This window comes from Osmerus mordax, chromosome 6 (genome assembly GCF_038355195.1).
Source record: "Osmerus mordax isolate fOsmMor3 chromosome 6, fOsmMor3.pri, whole genome shotgun sequence".
NCBI classification, from domain to species: domain Eukaryota; kingdom Metazoa; phylum Chordata; class Actinopteri; order Osmeriformes; family Osmeridae; genus Osmerus; species Osmerus mordax.
This window is the reverse complement of record NC_090055.1, coordinates 4,496,439-4,515,460: the sequence shown is the minus strand read 5'-3', so window position 1 is coordinate 4,515,460 and position 19,022 is coordinate 4,496,439. Positions and strand designations below refer to the sequence as shown.

The 19,022-nt window shown below is 41.5% G+C and overlaps 1 protein-coding gene across 3 annotated transcripts in view; it reads left to right on the top strand.

Annotated features, from left to right (window-relative positions):
* The window catches only part of sema6cb (semaphorin 6Cb), a 79,504-nt gene extending 60,944 nt beyond the window's left edge, over nucleotides 1-18,560 (top strand). For 2 of the 3 annotated variants that reach the window (XM_067237593.1, XM_067237592.1), the window contains 5 exons: nucleotides 1,351-1,431; nucleotides 4,343-4,401; nucleotides 4,619-4,669; nucleotides 6,905-7,060; nucleotides 14,860-18,560. In XM_067237593.1, coding sequence (XP_067093694.1) covers nucleotides 1,351-1,431; nucleotides 4,343-4,401; nucleotides 4,619-4,669; nucleotides 6,905-7,060; nucleotides 14,860-16,175 — 1,663 coding nt within the window. In that variant the 3' untranslated portion in view covers nucleotides 16,176-18,560. The remainder of the gene's footprint in view (nucleotides 1-1,350; nucleotides 1,432-4,342; nucleotides 4,402-4,618; nucleotides 4,670-6,904; nucleotides 7,061-14,859) is intronic. The other variant, XM_067237594.1, reaches the window with a different exon arrangement.
* Nucleotides 18,561-19,022: the final 462 nt, after the last annotated feature.

Sequence of the window (19,022 nt, the reverse complement as noted above, 5' to 3'; positions counted from 1 at the left end):
CCGCTATTGGATTTCAGAGAATTGCAGTGTTATGAATGACGACAGCAAGGCATTGTGTGAAATAGACATTTGATGGAAAATATTGCGAAACAGGTCAAAAGAAGACCTCAATCAAAATGCAGTACAGTACAAGTACATCTACAAACCTGCATTCAACACAAAGGAAAATTATGAAAGTGTATTCTTCCTCTGCATTTACAAAAGGACTACATTCCATATACTTTAAGATTTTTGAGGGCATAAATAGCGGACAAATCTTAGCCTTCTTTTACCCAGTAGACAGGTAACTCCCAGTTAAACAGTGCCAAGAAGTCATGATCTCAGGTGTTATGGGACAGTGGGGTCCTGCAAATACTAGCACATGGTCCCACAGTGCTTGAGTGTAGCACCACTTGTATCTTCACCATATGCTGACGGGAGAGAGAGAGAGAGAGAGAGATGTCTTTTTCCAGTCTGCTTCACAGACGAGGGTAAAAACCTTGGGTTATTAGGCTCCCACCCTACATAACAAGTCCCTTGTTACCTGTACAGTACCTTTAGTCTAAAGCTTGCTGTGTGTTTTTTGTACTAACAATGCTGGATATGACTGACCTCTCTCACCCATAGTCCCTTGTCCCAGGAGTCCTGCCCTCTGTCTTGTCAACTTGACTATATCACCATGTCCCAGAAAGTCTCTGTCAATCTGAGACCCGGGGTGGGCAGTTGAAGCACGGCTGTCTACAAAGGCAAACTGAACTGACCAACAACTGGGGGGTCAGATGGCTGAGCGGTTAGGGAGTCGGGCTATTAATCAGAAGGTTGTTGGTTCAATTCCCGGCCATGCAAATGACGTTGTGTCCTTGGGCAAGGCACTTCACCCTACTTGCCTCTGGGAGACTGTCCCTGTACTTACTGTAAGTCGCTCTGGATAAGAGCGTCTGCTAAATGACTAAATGTAAATATAAACTGTCAAACTATGCTACAGCAGCTATTAGCCATCCCTCTCATGATGCACTGTGCTTCTGAGTTTTCAAAAGGCTAACCTTTAAGCTAAGGAAGGTAGCTAGCACAAACTTGTAAACCAAGAAATGCCGTCAATTTAATTTCTTTCCTTTCCTACTTTCATTTTTTTAGCTGGAGGCTTTTTATTTCTCTTAAAGATTGGGCCCATTATGCTGTATTTTTCTACTATAAATGTAATTGTCTTGTGAAATCTACTCATATCCATATGTATTGTGTTGGAACAGCTTTTATATCTTGCAGGCTGTTCCAACACATTGTACGGTTATTTAGTGGGTGGTAGAACCAAGTTACCATCTAGTGTGAAGTGACAGTGTTGTCACACTTTCTGCCTGTCTGTCTGTTCTCTAGGAGCTGTCTGTCCTCACGGGACCCCTACTGTGTGTGGATGAGGTCATCAGGGACCTGTGTTATGGTGGCACCCGGACTAAAGTGAGTCTCTTTTACATATGCAACATGCTCAAACAAACAGTGAGACTTAGACCTCATTTTAGTTTGATGTTTGTTCCTTATTCTTAGTTTTTATAACATATGTTGGCATTTTTTGCATTTGATGACTGGGAAATAAAATGTTTATAAAAAGATTGTAAATGGGTGTTCCACCTGAGTTTTAAAAATGCATAAAAAAGCTACCTCTTTAGGGCATGTTCAATTTCTAGTTCCATTTAGTTTTTTTCAACATTAGTATAGTATGGCATGGTAGCACATATAATTGATACCTTGAAGGTTTTAAGTTTGCAACTGTATAATTGAAAAGTAAAAATGTATGTTTTGGACAGTACCTTTTATCACATCTTGTCCCAGAATTCTGGAAAATCTGTGTGACCCTGGGATTCTGTACCCTGGAGTTCTGTTCCGTCTTTGGCACCAATCATGCCTCAGACATGCGGCATCTGAATGAAACCACTCTAGCTGTTTACCTCAGTTCTGTATAAGCCACTTTCATGTATGCTTTCAATAATCAATACCTAATTTCAAGTTTGACTTGACTGCACTGTCAGACTGATGAATGTATGCCTCTGAAAGCTACAAAAAATAGATGTGTCAACTCTATCTCTCAACTACAAAATCCATGTTGTTGGGAGACACGCATCACGTATCCAATCGCTGGGAAATTAAACTGTGAATGTTTTTTAGGGCAGGGGGTTCGGAGGGCTCTTAGCATCACTTGCAGGGAGAGAAGGGACAACCGTTGATCAAAATGTAATTTACTTATACATTCTCATGAACTGGAAGGGAGCCATTTGACACTTAAAGCTATCGACCAAGCGTGGCGGCAACGAGAGCGGTGTGCCAATGTGCATGTGTGCACGCAAGCAAAAGGCCAATCAATCCCATTCTGCCGCCCCTTCCTCCCGCCCCACCCCCACCCTCCACCACCCCTCCATCTTTCTCTCTCTGCCCTGTTGCATGGAATCGAAAATAATGTTCAGCTGTATGGGTTTCAATCACGTTGTGTGTACCTCACTGTCTGCCAAACCGAGAAAGGGATAGAGGGGAGTGACAGAGGGAGGGAAGCCAGTGCAGTAGGCTGTAAAGGGTATTATTTCTCCTCCTATGTTGCCTCCAGACACTTGGTGACATAGCTGTATGTGTTGCTCTGATATACTGCATGCCCCTATGTCACATGCTGACATTTTTGCTTCTACAAACATGGCCTGTAAAATAAATGTGTGGGTGTAGAGGCCGACAACTCAGCTGTTGTCCAGGAATGATCCTCAAATTTACTGCATCTAATTGATTATTTTGATGGGTGATAAGTGGTTGAATTGTTTGTTTTTCCTGGTGGGCCAGGCCATCTTTCTAGGCTTTTGGAATGTGTGTGTGTGTGTGTGTGTGTGTGTGTGTATCCACGAGTGTATGGGTGTGGGCAGGGTGTGCATGGCAGTCAGGTAATCAAAATCTCACCCAGGCTTCATTTTTAGATGGTTTAGATGGGGTGCACATCACCATGCAACAAAGCAACAGAGTATGATTTAAGAGATTGGTAAAATAATCTACATAGAGCCATTACCCTCAACCCACGGAGAGAGGAGGTTTAGGAGAGAAGGGGGTGAAATGGTGTGAAATAGGCAGAACTGAAGCATGACCATGGCTCCAAATGCAGCAGCTCATAAACCTTGTAATGGGGCTGGACTAAAAAAAACTATAGAAATCCCATCGTTCTCTCTTTCCCTACTCTCTACCTCCAAAGGTGGCATACATTTTGTTGTGCTAGAGGAAAAGTATTTTCACAGTTTCCCCCTCTCTCTGTCTCTCTCCTTCTTTCATTCTCTCTTTCTCAGCCAAGCAGGCCAGATGCAGTCATGCTCCATATACTACCTTCCTCTCTTTTTCAGTCTTTCATTTGTGTTAAGAGGGTATAAAGTCAAAGAAGTCAAATGTTAACACTGGTCATATAGTTTTGGCACACACAAAACCAGAAACACACAAACACATTAACCAGGCACACAATTTGTCAGCTGTCTGTCAGCACACTGCCAAACATGGAAAGATGATTAAGGTTATGATTCCTCATATTTGTTCTGTTGCACCTGCCTATTACACCAGCACCCTTTCCCTTCTTTGTGTCTTGATTTGCTCAGTGATCCTGTACTCACTCCTTTAAACGTCATATGTTAATGTCGGCTGTAAAGTCAGCTTGCGTGTGGACGTGGGTTTGTGTGTTGTCTCTGGTGGGTTTCCTGCACGCCTTTTGAGCCGACATCTATGAACATTCACATTATTTGCTTTGATCGTCGCCACAGTCGATACGTCCTGTAGACCTATCACTGTCACTCATGTTACGTTCCGCTTCATTGACGGGGCAGTCGCTTCACTACGCATCTAAAGAATCTCATTATTCACCTTGGGATGTTTCTGGCTGACTTTTAGTCTTTGATTTGTGATTGACCCAGGTGAAAAACAAATAGTATTTTGCAACGGGAATTGTATATTGTTTAAAACACTATATAAAAGCTACATCACAGAAAAATTTAGACTGCCTATAGCTATTGTTTAGCACTGCTAAACCCACATATCCTTATTGTATCCTAGCAAACTGGCATCGGTGTTCTACTGTGTTCTCTCGACCTCCTTACCCACAGAATGTTTCCACCACAAGAAAAAATTTACAGGACATGAGATCATTTGTTTCTTGTATTCCTCCTGTCACATTTTCTTCCACTGTCCCCCCACGGAATCCCACTGCCACAAAGAGACAGTATTTCAACACATGGACCTTGACTGGACAATGCACATTGAGTTTCCTTTGGATGCTCTCTACATCATGAACAAATGCAGTTTGGAAGACAACACTGCAATAAGATGACGTTTTCAGTTGTTCTGTTTTTTTTCCTCTCAGGGCCGGATTTGAACAGGATGTGGAAAACATCTTCCCTCAGTACCCAGATAGCTGCCATGGTAAGGTTGGACTGTCAGTTGTTCTAATGCCTCTTGATAAAACATTACATTTACACACTGAACCTATAACAGCGTCTCACACAGAGACATTTTGACTACCATAATTCACAATGTCGCCAATGTACTACCACTGTACTTATACTAATTTGCAGTGTTTTACACAATAGCCTATTTTTGCGTCTCATATTGTTTTTTCCAATGCCTCTTTCCATTCTAGACGTCTTGGCGACTACACGCAAGCAAAACACAGCTGCTGATTCAGCATTTGGTTAGTTGACATCTCTTCATCTTCCCCTTTTGAATTTGTCTGAATTTATGTGCACAGCTACATGGTTCGTTTGCCACAGATCTCCGTTTTATTGCAGTTAACAAAGCATGCTCCTTCCCCCCCCTTGGTGGCCCATTTTGCAACAGGAGTTCATGTGAAGGAAGGAGAATGACATTACCACCTCTCTCTCTCTCGCAAAACGACAGCTTTAACATTGGATCTATTGTCCGAAGCAGCCGCACGATCACTCTTTTGATAGGGTAGCGGCTTCGGTGGCCAAGCTGCCTAATTCCCTGTATCTGGGAGGATCATCATCCCTGTCACGTCCCATTACTTCTCCACTGCCCACAGAGTAGCCATACAGCTCAGAGGACAGCCAGGCTCAGAGGGGAATGTTAATGTTTGCAGTCCACTGAGGTACACTTCAACATCAGCAAACACAATTGGAAGAGTGGCCATGTCTTATATGCAACATTTGAAAGCTAAATAGTTTTGTGCCCTTATTTTAATTTAAGTTAAGTTTAAGTTTCCAATCTGCTAATTCCCATTATGTTGGTTGTGTGGAAACTTTTTGCTTTGTTAATTTGCGGTTAGCTTTCCTCCAAAGCTCGTCAATGTTGGCAAAAGAAGCACAATTCTGTTGTCTTATAGATTAGACAAAATCTCAAATGGTTGCAGTTTGTCTTCAGTAGTGATTAGCACAGCACCGAGACCATTCCGATGAGAGATGTTTCCCATTACATCCGAACAATACCATCAATCGAGTGTTCCGTCCATTTACTTCATCCATTCCTTAAAACAGAGGCTAACCTGTCAGCCGACTGGCATCTCTCTTTGCTTTTGCGTTACACTCGCTGATAGAGGATGTGCTGCTCAGTGGGCAGTGGAACTTGATGAGCTACCCTGTTGGTTCATCCTGCAGGGCTCTTAGCACATCCATGCTGTTCTATACCATTTGATGCGTTTCACACAGAAGATCCCTTTTTGTGGGTACTGGTCTCCGTTTAGGGTGCACCAAAGGCAGACACTCTCCTCCGTTCGACACAAACAATTCCATCCCGTAGAGATGAAAGACACACACTTGGCAGGGTGGGTAATCAAATGATTCCCTGTAGTATGTTGTCCTTTTTATTCCATGGTAAATTTGAAAACAAAGCAAATGTACACACTCGAATGTACACACAATTGGTATAAATTGTACAAATAATTCAACCCTGAAGCTATTGTCCAGTGTGCCAAGGCCGAACTCCCCTGGTGGGCCATTTTAATTTGCCTGGCACAGATGGTGCTCTTACAGGGCACCTTATTCGGAGCGAAAACTGTCAACTGGCAGGCAGAGAAAGGAAACAGACCTTGTGCTTTCAATCTGGGATGGTGCTTACCAGTATGCTAATATTTTGGCTGGCTTATTAGTTAAAAAGCTGAAAGCAGTATGTACAGCTTAGCATTTCAAGGACATACTGTAGACTATCAGTTAGAGTGCACTCATGGTATGAGTGTGTCCAGTAGGTTACAGGCCTTGCTTCAACCAAGCAACTTCTGTAACTAGATTAGATTCTTTTGGGCTTTTATTCGTATAAGACAGTTATTGTAAGCTATGACCTTTCTCATCTACGATAATGTATGTCTGCAAAACCACCAACAGTGAACAATTTAAACAGGTTAGAGATGTTTGTCTCCTCTGGAAGAACAATTCATAGAACCTCCTGCCAGCCGGCTAAGTTCACAACAGTAAGGATTTTCTGTAAAATGTACTGGACTGCCAGGGGCTATAGATTCCTCAATGGTTCGGTAACAAAGGTCTTGAGTATGAAAGTTGAAGTCTTCTCTGCAGTCAAATTATGACCATATTGGGCATGACTGCATTTCTCTAGAGTCGTGACTGCTGTCTTTTAAGGGCAATAAAAAGCTGGAGAAATTGGTTCTAAATCAAGGAGACATTTAGCACCTATAGGAACTGCAATGTTGGATGCATGTTCACAGGAGGTCTGAATTAAACACAATTTTAACAACTTTAAATTGTTACATTTACATTGATGTCTTCATTGTTTTTTATTAATATAATTTATGAAGCAGGTCTTGACAGTGATCTGTTTTCATGCTGAATATATCTGCTTGCTTTTCCAGGTGCCCCCAAAATGTGACTTTATCGAATAGGAGTTTAGCCTTTAGTGTGTTTTTGCGTCATTTTACTAACGGGTCACTTTATTACCCCCTCGCCTCATACAACAACAGGAAAGACTACACCCACAAGTGCCAGCACAACCTATCAGGGGTCGACTTTCCCAAAGGAGACAGGTGGCCCTGAGGGAGGCACTGGTCCTGATGGCAGTCCTCCAGTAGGCGACCATGGGTCACCTGACTCGGAGCCAATCAGTGTGGAGATGGAGGGTAAGGGGGTTGGGGTGTATGTGTCTGCTGAACTTTGACCTGCAATGGATTTTACTGCTGGGCCCTGAGGCTTCACTGTCCTCTTAATGACTAACGCCGTGTTCTCACTATTGCATATTTTTTCTGACTGTGCTGTGAGTTTCAATGCAATTCTTATGTCGGAGTGCCGTTTCACCACTTACATTTTCAAAATGGACATACATGCGTAATATGGACTGTAGTTGTAAAAGCTCATATTTAAATGTGTACAGATACACACTGTAAGATAAATCAGAGCATGTTTCCTACACAGTAATCTATTGCTATTTGGCACAAGACTTTGGAACACACCGACTGATCTGGAAAAATACGCAATAGCAAGTTCATGGCATAACCCTCATAATCACTGGAAATGACTTAATGTCACTAACTAACAAATCTATCCCTTACAAATCAAACACACTCACAGATCAACGAATTGCTAAATTTATCCTCAGTTTTGAAGTAACATGGCTTGATGAAATAGTTACATGATAAATAGCGAGCATGATATTTCTGAGTTGAAAAGTCATGCAACACTAACTTGCATGGTGCATAATTGGTGGATCATAAACAGCTGCATTTAAAGGCAGTCAATGAACAGATCTTTAGAGAGCCAATTAGAAAACTCAAGAACGGTAAATAAAGCTGTACCCTTATGTTGAACTATACGTCTAGACCGTCTTAGCAAAGCAGAAACGAGTTAGAGAGGCATAATTACTTTGGTAGGTACTGCAGCAGATCTAATTTAAGTCCTCAAATCAGATTCACTGTGCATGTCCTAACAAAACTGCACCCGCCTGTCTCCCTCTCATCTCTCATTCAGCTGATCTACACACAAACTGCCTTTTTGTTCTCCCCAGTAAGGAGTATCAACAATGTAAACACAAACCGCAACAAACCAGGCTTCCCCTCGGTGTCATCCCCAGATAGCTCCCAGAAAACCCACGCTGAACACGCTGAATTTTCAGCATATTTGGAAGACTACTCGTCTAAGAGACTTCCAATGGACATTCTATATCTTTTTCTCCTTCTCGCGGCTCCTCTGGCACATTGTCAAGAGTCCATAAATTCTGAGCTCGTGAGAGGTTCCATTCAGGCTGACAGCGGCTCTGGCTGCAATGATGAGCCACTCAGACTCAAATGAGAAAAGCCCATAACAAATAAATAACCAGCAGCCGGAGGCCAGCGGGCAGACAAGGGAAAAACCGTAATAGAAACTTGGGCGACACACAATCTATTTCTGCCGCTACCGTGTTGCTGGCCTGCCAGTTCAATCAGAAGAAACCAGCAACTGATAAGGCAAGAGAGGAACTGTTATGGAAGCAACAGTGTTGCAGTTCCATAAGGGTCTCACTTACTCTGCTTGGCAAACTCAGGCCCTGTCCTGGAGGTGCATTGAGGGCATGATAGTTTTGGTTCAGGGAATAACGGGATAGATGTGTCTAAGTGTTAAAGGGCTAACATGGTGAACTTTAATGCCAGTTGAATCAGAACTGATACCCCACTTACAAACAGATTCAGCAGAGCACCAACAAGCAGAGCTAGACTAAAATAAATTGTACTGGAGGTGATCACAAAGCCTCCCACCACAAGCTCAAAGAGTAAAAAGCAAACAGTCCCATCAATTCCATCATCAACTACATTTCCTGTGTAAACAATTTATGTAACATGTTCTGACATATATATATTTAAAAGGTGAAATGATTCACCCAGGTTTTTGTATGCAGTGTTATATAAAGATACGGGTGGACCAAAACATAAGTAACCTATTGAGACCTCACTATTTAGAAAATATCCAGCATCCAGTTTCAACTAGTTTGTACCTAGGGATAACGCCTACTTTCGGATAGTGTGAAAATGCTTAAACCTACGCATTGTCAGAACCATTAGTTTGTTTTTCTCATTACTTTTAATTTTATTTACCCTTTTCCCAGGGACTAAGTACAATCAAATGAATCTGTGTGGATTTACACAAACCTTGCCAGCAGATAATTCAGTTGACAAGCACAGAGAAATAACTTAATACTGGACGCAAGCAAAGCAGGGCTATGCAACTTATTATAGCACTATAGCAGCAGAGAGTGAACTCCCACTGAACCATCTTTCCATTGAAGAAGCGTTGGCGTCCTAACCTCCTAGGTTCAGTTTCTTAAGAGTTATTTATACCGTGGTGCTCGTTACTTAAAAGCTATTTTTACCATGGCGGACCACAGCAAAACACACACTTCATCATCATTTCTTGGCTAGGCTTAGATGCAATTTGATAGATTATATTTTTACCCCTAAAATGAGAAAATATGAAATGTATTTCATAGATTTAAGTCTTTCCTGAAAAAACTTTTAATATACTCTAAATAATTTTAAGAGTACCAGGCATCCCTATGCCCAAGATGGGTGTTGTAATTCATCATAACATGTAAAGTGGTGCCCATTTAGTAAATTCCCTCTTGTTTGTTGAAGCCTCACTTAGTCATAAGCATGTCGTAATGTCACTTAATAAAGGTCATTCAAACTAGATGACGTTTTCCTGAGGCCAACTCAGTTTCTACAATACTTAATACAAAAATTATATCATTTCACATTAACTAAAAACATACATTACTGTACAGCCTCTGACTAATCATAGTAAATAACTTTCCATGAGCAACCAATGATGGCATTTATCCAGGCCAACACCACCACTCAACTGAAAGTCAGCATTTCACTCAAACTATTCTAATCTTGGTTCTTCCAACAATGTAATTCAATGTGCTTAGTGTATCTTATCTTGCTATCAACCAAAATATTTTGGTTGTTAGCAATCCATGTTGATATTTACAGTCAAGATGCACAGTGAACCCCAGGCCCACAGTGCAGATCCAGCCATGCAGTTGTCCTGACTCCTAATCCTAACCCCTTACCCCTTATTCTGTCTCCTTAAACCCTCGGGAGATTTTTGTTTCCCCTGCCTGTTCTTTCGATTGCACTAACCCTTAAGTTGCCTACCTCCTTTGTTGAACTCTCCTTCTGGATCTTTTGCCTTTCCTATGACTTATGTCCAGTTTCAGCACCATGCACTGGTACCTGAAACTGTGCTTGGTTCGTTTACAAACAGTGGTCTACAAGCACATGGATTTGGGTAAAGCTATGCTCAATCCAAAGATGGTTTTCCACTGTTACTGTACATTATAATTGTGGGTGATTATATGAATAACGGAGAACTGCTTTGGAATTGCTTTGCCAGTTACTGAATGATGAATGTCTTTTCTCTTTGTTTCTGATGCAATTGCATGTAAAATGTACCTTTTTATTGCATGTTGTGCTATGCCTGTCTTGATAAGAGTTTCATGAGTTTATCAGACAGCACTTGAACTTTCTGTTCTGGGGTCTCAAACTGTGAAAGGAAATAACATTGGTTAAGTGACGTAAAAGAGACATATGGCAAGTGTCCTTTTACTTGCCACATTTGACATTACTTTGATTGCTTACAGCTATTCAACATGTATGGTAATGAAATATTGATGTTCTACATGCATCAACATATTTATATTGAAAAAGGAATAAATTAGCACTATTTTTCCATTTTAATGATTCAGTTAAATCATCACATATCATATTACTTAAAATGCATAAATCAAGCTGCATCCAATTGGTTGTGCACTGAGGTGGAATATTATGCAAATCTTGTATAATGAAGGTACATGATTGAATTTACTCACTCAACACCCAGACCCTTCTACACGGGTGCACACTCAAACGCAGACACACACATACTTTACCTACAAATACGCAAACACACAAACCCACATAGACATCAGGTATTTAAGCTATTACTTTTGAGTCATTTACCTAGGTACTTTTGAGAGGTGGTAGAACATTTGTGTCAGAATTATTTTCTCTACATTTTACTACTTTATTTCAACTCTGAGAGTGCCAGAAGTCTTGCATGAACTAATTTTGTTGTTATTTTTCCCACCCCAAAAAATTAATCTTTGGCATTAGTACGGGGTAATATTCGCCTCCAAATCCCCAGGCTATTTTGATTCATTGGCGCCCAATGGAACGAAGCAGCCATTAATGGCACTATTAGATGCTCTCCTCAGCGTAGAGAAACAGAAACTAATTGGTCTATTTTGGAGATTCTTCCCTCAACGTAAAAACAATTATTAAAAAGACTTAAGGATGAGTCTTCAAGTGCACCCTTGAGAACAGCACTGACATTTTCATACGTCAAAGGTTTTCCAAAGTCTAGTGTGTCTGTATTGCACATAGATCCCCCAAATCCTCCTAACTTTCAGTAGACCTGCTCTACATTAGCATTCAAAAGAATGTGAAATCCAAGGTCACCTAACCTACAATGAATGAAGTATATGGAAGGCTGAAAACCATGATCCAAATTGAGTCAAGGAGTTTGCAACTTTAATTTTGAAGTTACCAATCCTATTTATTCTGACCACCAGTAGATTAATGATACTCTGCCTTGGTATTGAGCTGGAGGTTGAGAGAAAAATTGTTGTTCAGTAAACAAATACTGAAATCAGGATAACTTGGATGTTAATAGTGCCCATAGCTAAACTATGGGCACTTCATGGCCAATCATAGCTCTAAATCACTACTGTACTACTTTTGTTGAAGATGTACTGTATTCTCAGATGTGATCTTGGGGAGTAAACACTAGCTTGGTAAAATGTTTTTTTTGTGTTCCTGCTATTTGTTTAGCGAGTCACTTTGTCACCTGCTGCAGGAAATAACGTTCTCCCCAACCAACCGAACCTAACACCAATTAGTTTGGTGGTGAACAGACATGTTTATGGCTTTATTCTGCTTACATAAGCTGGTGCACTGTCTATTTTTAACAATATGGAATTGATAGAATTGAGAGCTCCTCTCCTACTGTGTTGAGAGAGAGCCAGGCGGGAGTTTTCTCGAACCACAACACAGCTGCTTCAGTGCGCCGTGCTTCAAAACCCACCAGACTTGACAATCTGTCACTCTGACACGTCTGTCTCTCCATCTTTTCCTCCCTTCCCTGCTCACTCTTACAATCTGCTCCTTGCATATTCTCTTATCAATCCCCCCCCCCCCCTTTTTCCGTCATTTTGGTTTCACCTGCTTTTATCTGTGTTCTATTTTCATATTTTTTTCCTCTTCCACTTTTGAGTCATTTTCTTTTATTATTTATTATGTTCTCCCCATTACTAGTTTCCCCTTGTTGAATGTTAGCCTATCCCTTTGCACTCCCCCTCTATGTTCCCTTTCTCTCTTGGCACATCTCTGCACATCTCTCTCCCTTTCCTTGTCTCTACTCACATCCCATCTGTCTACCTTTTGGCAGACCTGTGTCCTTAATGCTAGATGCCCTTTTCGTCACACATGATGCTGTTTTATGTCTCTCTTGAACAGACACCCATTTGAAAATTATACCTGTGAAAATAAATACTTTGAAATGCTTCAAATGCCATGTAAGTATTGAGTTGCTCCAAGTAGCTTTAAAGACCACTTCTGCACTGAAGATCATCATTTGCATGACACAAACCTGTTGCTCAGTCACCTATGAGAAAAATGATCAACCTTCAATGAGTATTTTATTTATTTTCCCCTATTCACCCCCTTCAGAGTTTCAGTTCTTTTGTAGTCTTCTGTAGAAAATTCTGTAGTCGGTTCTACAGTCAGTGCTGTGTATTGTTTGCCTGCCTTGTAGTGGACATCCTGTGTGCCGTCAAACAGCACGCCAGTCCTCCCACATGATTCACTGGGTATTAATTTCACTGTGGTTGCGCCACCATATGTCACGCATACGGGCCGATTGAGTCATCCAGCCAGGTTCTTAAACATGTTGTGACAAGTTGTGCGTGGGGTCAGATTTGTGTGCCTCCCCTGTGTCCCCCTCCCCCTACTCCCCACTCCCCACTGTGGTGCTTGACTCATAGCTCCCTGGCCATGTGGAACCCTTCAATAAGTCACCATGCCCTTGGGGGTCGAAGTCGAGGGGACTGAGTCACAGGTAGCTGAGAGAAAGCCACAGGAAAGTGGGATGGAGCCACAGAGATAAAGGCGGTCTTTCTGTTCATGAGAAACTATTTGAAGCTGCTTTGTCTCACATTGTCCTAGGACAGCCGTACACGTTGCTATGGAACATTAGTAAGTAATCTTATTAGCAGTCTTGAAATTGTCATCAGGTAAAGGTTTATACATAATGTATGGGAGATTGCAGCTCAAGAAGGTTGTGATGAACTCAAGCTAAGAACAGACAGCAGATCGACCATTTTTCCATCGTTCATGCAACACGTTTACTGTAAACAGACCAAGACTTCTTATAAGGTGGGGTATTATGTACGTTTTTACATGCAAAGCAGGAATAACCATTACCAGCATCCATGAAGTATTGTCTCACTCAAGAATCCCCTATACATGGTACAAAACATGTATTTTGAACACATGAACCCAGCTAAGAGTTTCTCAACACACTCAGAGATAATTACTTTTCCACCTCACTAGGATGCAGAGAGATGTTGAGATAATATGTAGAAATGTACTGTAAAGTGGTTGTTCAAAGCAAGACGACACACAACGCAACACACACACTGCTTTCTATTGAAAACATTGTCCACTACCTAAATTGGTACATCAATAAATGTTTGTTACACTAGACAATATTTTTGTCTAGTGGATCATGTTAGATATACATACCAGTTTGAAAATAATACATTAAATTAGATATTATTGATATATTTTGACAGATTCAGGCACTGTCACAAACTGTCCTCTAAAATGTTTGCAAAAAAATATTTTCCTTGTTAAAAGTAGCCTCACAGTGTGAAAATTATGTTTCTTTGTAAGTTCATTGGAGAAGGAACACTCCTTTTACCAAATTATATTTCTCACACTCCTTGTCCCTATCATCATCATGCTCAACATCTCATGAAGCACCATCAAGGCTTAAAAACTTGCTGCATAGTTTTCTATCATGCAGCCCAAACTGAGCATCTATTACGTGCTGAAATTAGCTCATTTGGAACACCTGCACTTCTCCCCCTGGTGCAGCCTATACAATTCCATCCCTAGACTAATCATTTTCCCACAGACTGTCATTAAGGGTGGAGAAAGGCCCAACACCACAGATGGTAGCAGCCTTCGCAAATGAGCACTGATTGCGAAAGGTGGCAGGTTTCACTCTTGTCACTCCTTGCATGCCATTAGGCAAATAAAGTGGCAGGGTCACACCAAGCAAGGACGTTTTTATTTAATTTTCTCACTGCAGTTGTTATATTGAGTTGTTTCATTTCAGAGCACCACCTCCTTAACCTTGAAATAAGAGCTTTGCTAATGTCTGTATTAGCTAGGATGCTACACTCAATGAGCTGGTTGCCTGACCCTTTTTTTCATACTTGGCAAGTTCACCATGCCAGGTGTGTCATCACTGATCCTCACATTGAAAGCACAGCCTGTGGAGATGACATCAGACTCCTGCTGGCACTTTCATCAATATTTAAATCCTTTGCTTAACTTTTAGTTGATTTCTCACTCTCAGGGGAGCTCTTGCCCTTTGCCGCTCTCTCCACTTAGCGACGAAAGCCATGGTCCTGGCAAGAAAGATTTTATTGATTTATTATCAGTGAATGGAAGAAAGCAGAGGGACCAATTTGAACACCTTTGCCCCCCACATAGTGGTTCTTCTATATACACAACCTGTCTTTCCAAGCTGCTGCTGCTAAGCTTTATTAGCTCACAACAACAATGTACAATCTATTTTGTCAGTAATAGTACTAAAAGATATTTTCTCTTATTTTCATTTTAAGGTGTCCGGCGACCCCCGGAGATTGAGAAGACCAATCACAGTGTTCACTACACCCTCTTAATCGCCTGTGTGCTGGTAGCCTTTGTCCTCGGCGCATTCATCTCTGGCTTCCTGGTCTCTTGTTACTGCAACCACACAGGCCACAAGTCCAAGAGGCTAGCAAAGGACCCTGAGGCACCGATCCCCCATGCCCTGTCCCTTCGTAGTCTGGCCAAGCTCAACGGCCTCCTGGACAGTCAGAACAAGGAGGACAAATTAGAGGTCTCTTCACCCAAGCTCTACAACTCCTTTTTCCCCAACGGCAAAGAGCACCACCAACATAGAAGGAATGGACATCACAGCGGGGTTACCATGGGAGACCTAGTCCACCCCCATCACCTACACCACTCCTCAGAGCTTTCAGGTCTGCCTACCCCGGACTCCACCCCAGAGCTACCCATTAAGAGCATGAAGGCCTTCAAGAACCAGTGGGAGAAGAACCAGAACTGCAACAATGCCAAGGAGCCAAAGTCCCACAATATGGGGTTGAGCTCCAGGCCCAGCTCAGCCATGCTCCATCAGCAGGTTTTCCCCTACTCTCATGGCTTGTCCAACGGCCAAGCCCTGGTCACTGGTCCCCTGCACCTGGAAGAGCGTAAGATCCATAACACGGAGCGCATCCTTGCTCAACAGCCGTATCCCTGCTACTCCCAGAAGGTCATGGAGGTCACCTCATTGGACGAGCTGCTCAAGCATATTCACGAAGCCAGTGCCAGCAAGAACGGCCAAGTCATGACTGCATCTGGACTGTCAGCCAGCATCAGTGGAGGTCAGCTAGCCTTCGCTAACCGCGTCCAGCCGCATATCCCAGAGACGGAATCGGCGCCATACTACAGCTCTTCTACCCTGCCTAGAGACAGCCTTACCCGCCGAATGGACGTGCCTCCAGACATACCATTGCACCACCAGTCCACCTTAGAGCGAAGGCACTCCTCACAGAGGCACTCACTTATCGCCGCTGCCACTAAGATGTCCAATGGAGGAGGAGGGATGGTGCCCAGGCAGCACAGCTTCAGCCAACGTAACTGTGGAGGCCATCCGCCACCTCCCCTTCTGGCCCGGATGAACTCGACAGGCAGTGCCTGCGAGGTCCACTACCCACTCATCCCTAACGGCTACTTAACACGGCAACACAGTTACAACAGCGATCAACAGGAGGTCCTCCACCGTGGAGCTATCGTCCGCCGGACCGCCTCCCTTAAACCCGATGTCCCACCAAAACCCCTCTTCATCCCAGCCACCTCACCAGTCAATCAACAAGGAAAATTCAACTACTGAGGAGAGGAGAATGGAGAAGGGGATCTGGACTAGAGAGGGACTGTGCCTCATCTTATCCCTAAAGTACAAGGCTGAGGGTGAAGGGTTACAAACATCGCCCTGGATTACATGACAGCCATTGCTGCTGTCCAAACCTCAACCAAACTTTTTTGTTGCCCTTTTTGTCCAATTAATATCTTTGTACCATATTGGTATTGCACTGCTACTTGCCTATCAGACAGTGAAAGGACTCTGGTAGCTGAAGTGATCACTTTATATTAGGCTGCCAATGTCCTCAGTGTGGATTTAAAAGAGTTCATGGGTGGGGCTGGCATCAGAGACATTAGGTAATGTTTGGACATCTTAAAGACTTTCAAACTAGAACCTCTTGCAATTCCCATGACAATTGCTTTTGCTTACCTTTTCTGATGTACTTTTGGCAACCAAACCTGATCCCCGAATGTGTTTATATAAATATATGCATGTGTGTGTGTGTATATATGTGTGTTCATATCTACACCGTATACGTATACATATACATATGCAGTATATGTAACCTGGGGATGAAAAATGTCTCCTTTTAGGCCTTACTTTGAAAGTAAATATCCTTTTTTCAGTATCTAACCCCTTGTTGTTTGACATCTAAAATAGTGATGCAATATCCTGCTGGATACCATATGTTGATTATACAGTATATTAACACATCTGTAGTGAATTTGACCACTTAAATGATGACCAACTGGTGAATTGTGTCAAAAAGGAAAGTTCCAAGGCAACAATATTGAGCTTTTTTCTTCTTAGAAAAAGTGGAAGTATCTTATTTACTGCTGATGTGAATTGACAAGTGAATACTTACCATGTTTTGTTGGAAATGAAGAAATGGTGGCCACAACAATTGCACAGGTCCGTTCAGTGATGTTCCTCTCATGTTGGTGCTTTACAAATAGTTAATTCACCCCTTTAGGACCCAAAGACAACCAGACAGAAGCCCCATCAGTTAGAAATCTGACCATCTGGGAAAAACTCTCATTGTATGGACTGTGATTACTATAACTATTAACTTTGTGGCTATTGGTTGTAAATAAAGGAATAATACTAGCCAAATTTTAATTGTATGTGTAAATGTGTGCCTTATTTAAATAGTATATATGTGATATGGGGGTAGGGAAAATGCAAGGAGCTATGATACTATTATACTAGGTGTTCAATTTTTTATGGTTGTATGTGTCATTGCTATTGTAGATTTGTATTTCTATCCAGGAGTTTTTGACATCTCTGAACTGTGAGCCTGTCATATTTTCAGAACAACTATCCCAGCTGAGGCAACTCATTCTTAGTTTGCCTCCTTTTTATGTCTGGCACCCTGGATTTCATGATCTGTACATTTTAATTGTTCACACATTAAGTATTCAATAGATTCATGAGAGAAGATCTCTTGAACCATACCCTATGGTACTCAAACATATCAATTGATTTCCTCTTTTAACCCTGCAGGGGACAAAGACTAGTCATGAATAAGTCATTCAGACCTGTTCTGGAGTTGTGACATTTGTTTATGGAGAAATGAACTGAACTCTCTGAGTCGATGAGCTTGGACATGGAGAGACGTTCCTCAGAGTAGCACTCCTTAGAGCATTTGGAAGAGACGCCCAGGCCTCCGGGTTTTGCAAATGTCTGATGAGATTTATCCTCAAGGAGAAAGGAGGCAGTTGGACCAGCCTTAGATGTGTCACTCCCTCTGGAACTGTCTATACCTGTACTTTCTGGCAGTTATTCTTAGAATGGGTTACTGGAATACTGGTGCAAAACAAAAAGCTACTGTTGCTAAATCTGAAAATGGTATTGTAAGCATTACATATGTTTTATAATACATACGCTTAAGGTACCTGGAGTTGGTCTGACCCAAAGTTTACTGTTCACACTTGAATGCATATCTAGCAGAATAAAACAAAAACCTACATAATGTTACAAACTAATTTTAGACAATTTTCTGTGCTGTTAGCCAAATAGTTATTTAGGTATAACATGCGCATGTTCAAGTTTCCAAATGTGATTATGTATGGAAGCTCCCATTAAACATTTGGATTTGTTTTGAATGTGACCATGTCTCATTAGAGGAATGGGGCAGCTACGGTTTCACACCAGTTCTTGGTGAGTTAAAGTGTAGTTTCTAAGCTTGCATTGAGATTGTATGGCAAAGGGAATAGTTTCTCTACTAGCTATGAGTATTTGAATTATCTAAACTTGCACAGAGTGTAAATACATTATTGGGACGGGGTATCATTGTTTCAGTTTTATGTATTTTTGTTGATTTGGGGCTACATATCTTGAGCTATTATGAATTTGGTCGAAAATAATACCATTGTATGTCTCTTATAATAGAAATAAATAAAAAGTTCAGTCCAATCACGGTCTCAAATGTGTCACAAATGTATAAAATGATGGTAACAATATCTACATGTCGAATATGTTACAAATATGTCAATTATTTTATTTTGACATATAGGAAAAACTTGATTCATTTCAATTAACAACGTCGTAAAAATGCCTCACCACATCATCCCACCAGGTTAAAGAAAACTGCATGAAATACACTCTTTAAGGTTTCAGTAGAATGAACAATTGAATGTGATGAGCCAATATATATTTAATGCACTGTTGATTGTACTATGAAGCACAAAAGTAATGTGTTCACTCATGTATTTTTATCCACTAGGAATTTACAGTAATAGCAAAGCTGACATCAGAAAAAGACAAAACAATATCTTCAATTGCTTGAGTAAACTGTATAAGGCACCTTGTATTAGTAAAACGTTAACTATTTTGGACGTGCAACAAAAATGCTGTCTTTAAATCAGAAGGAAGTCA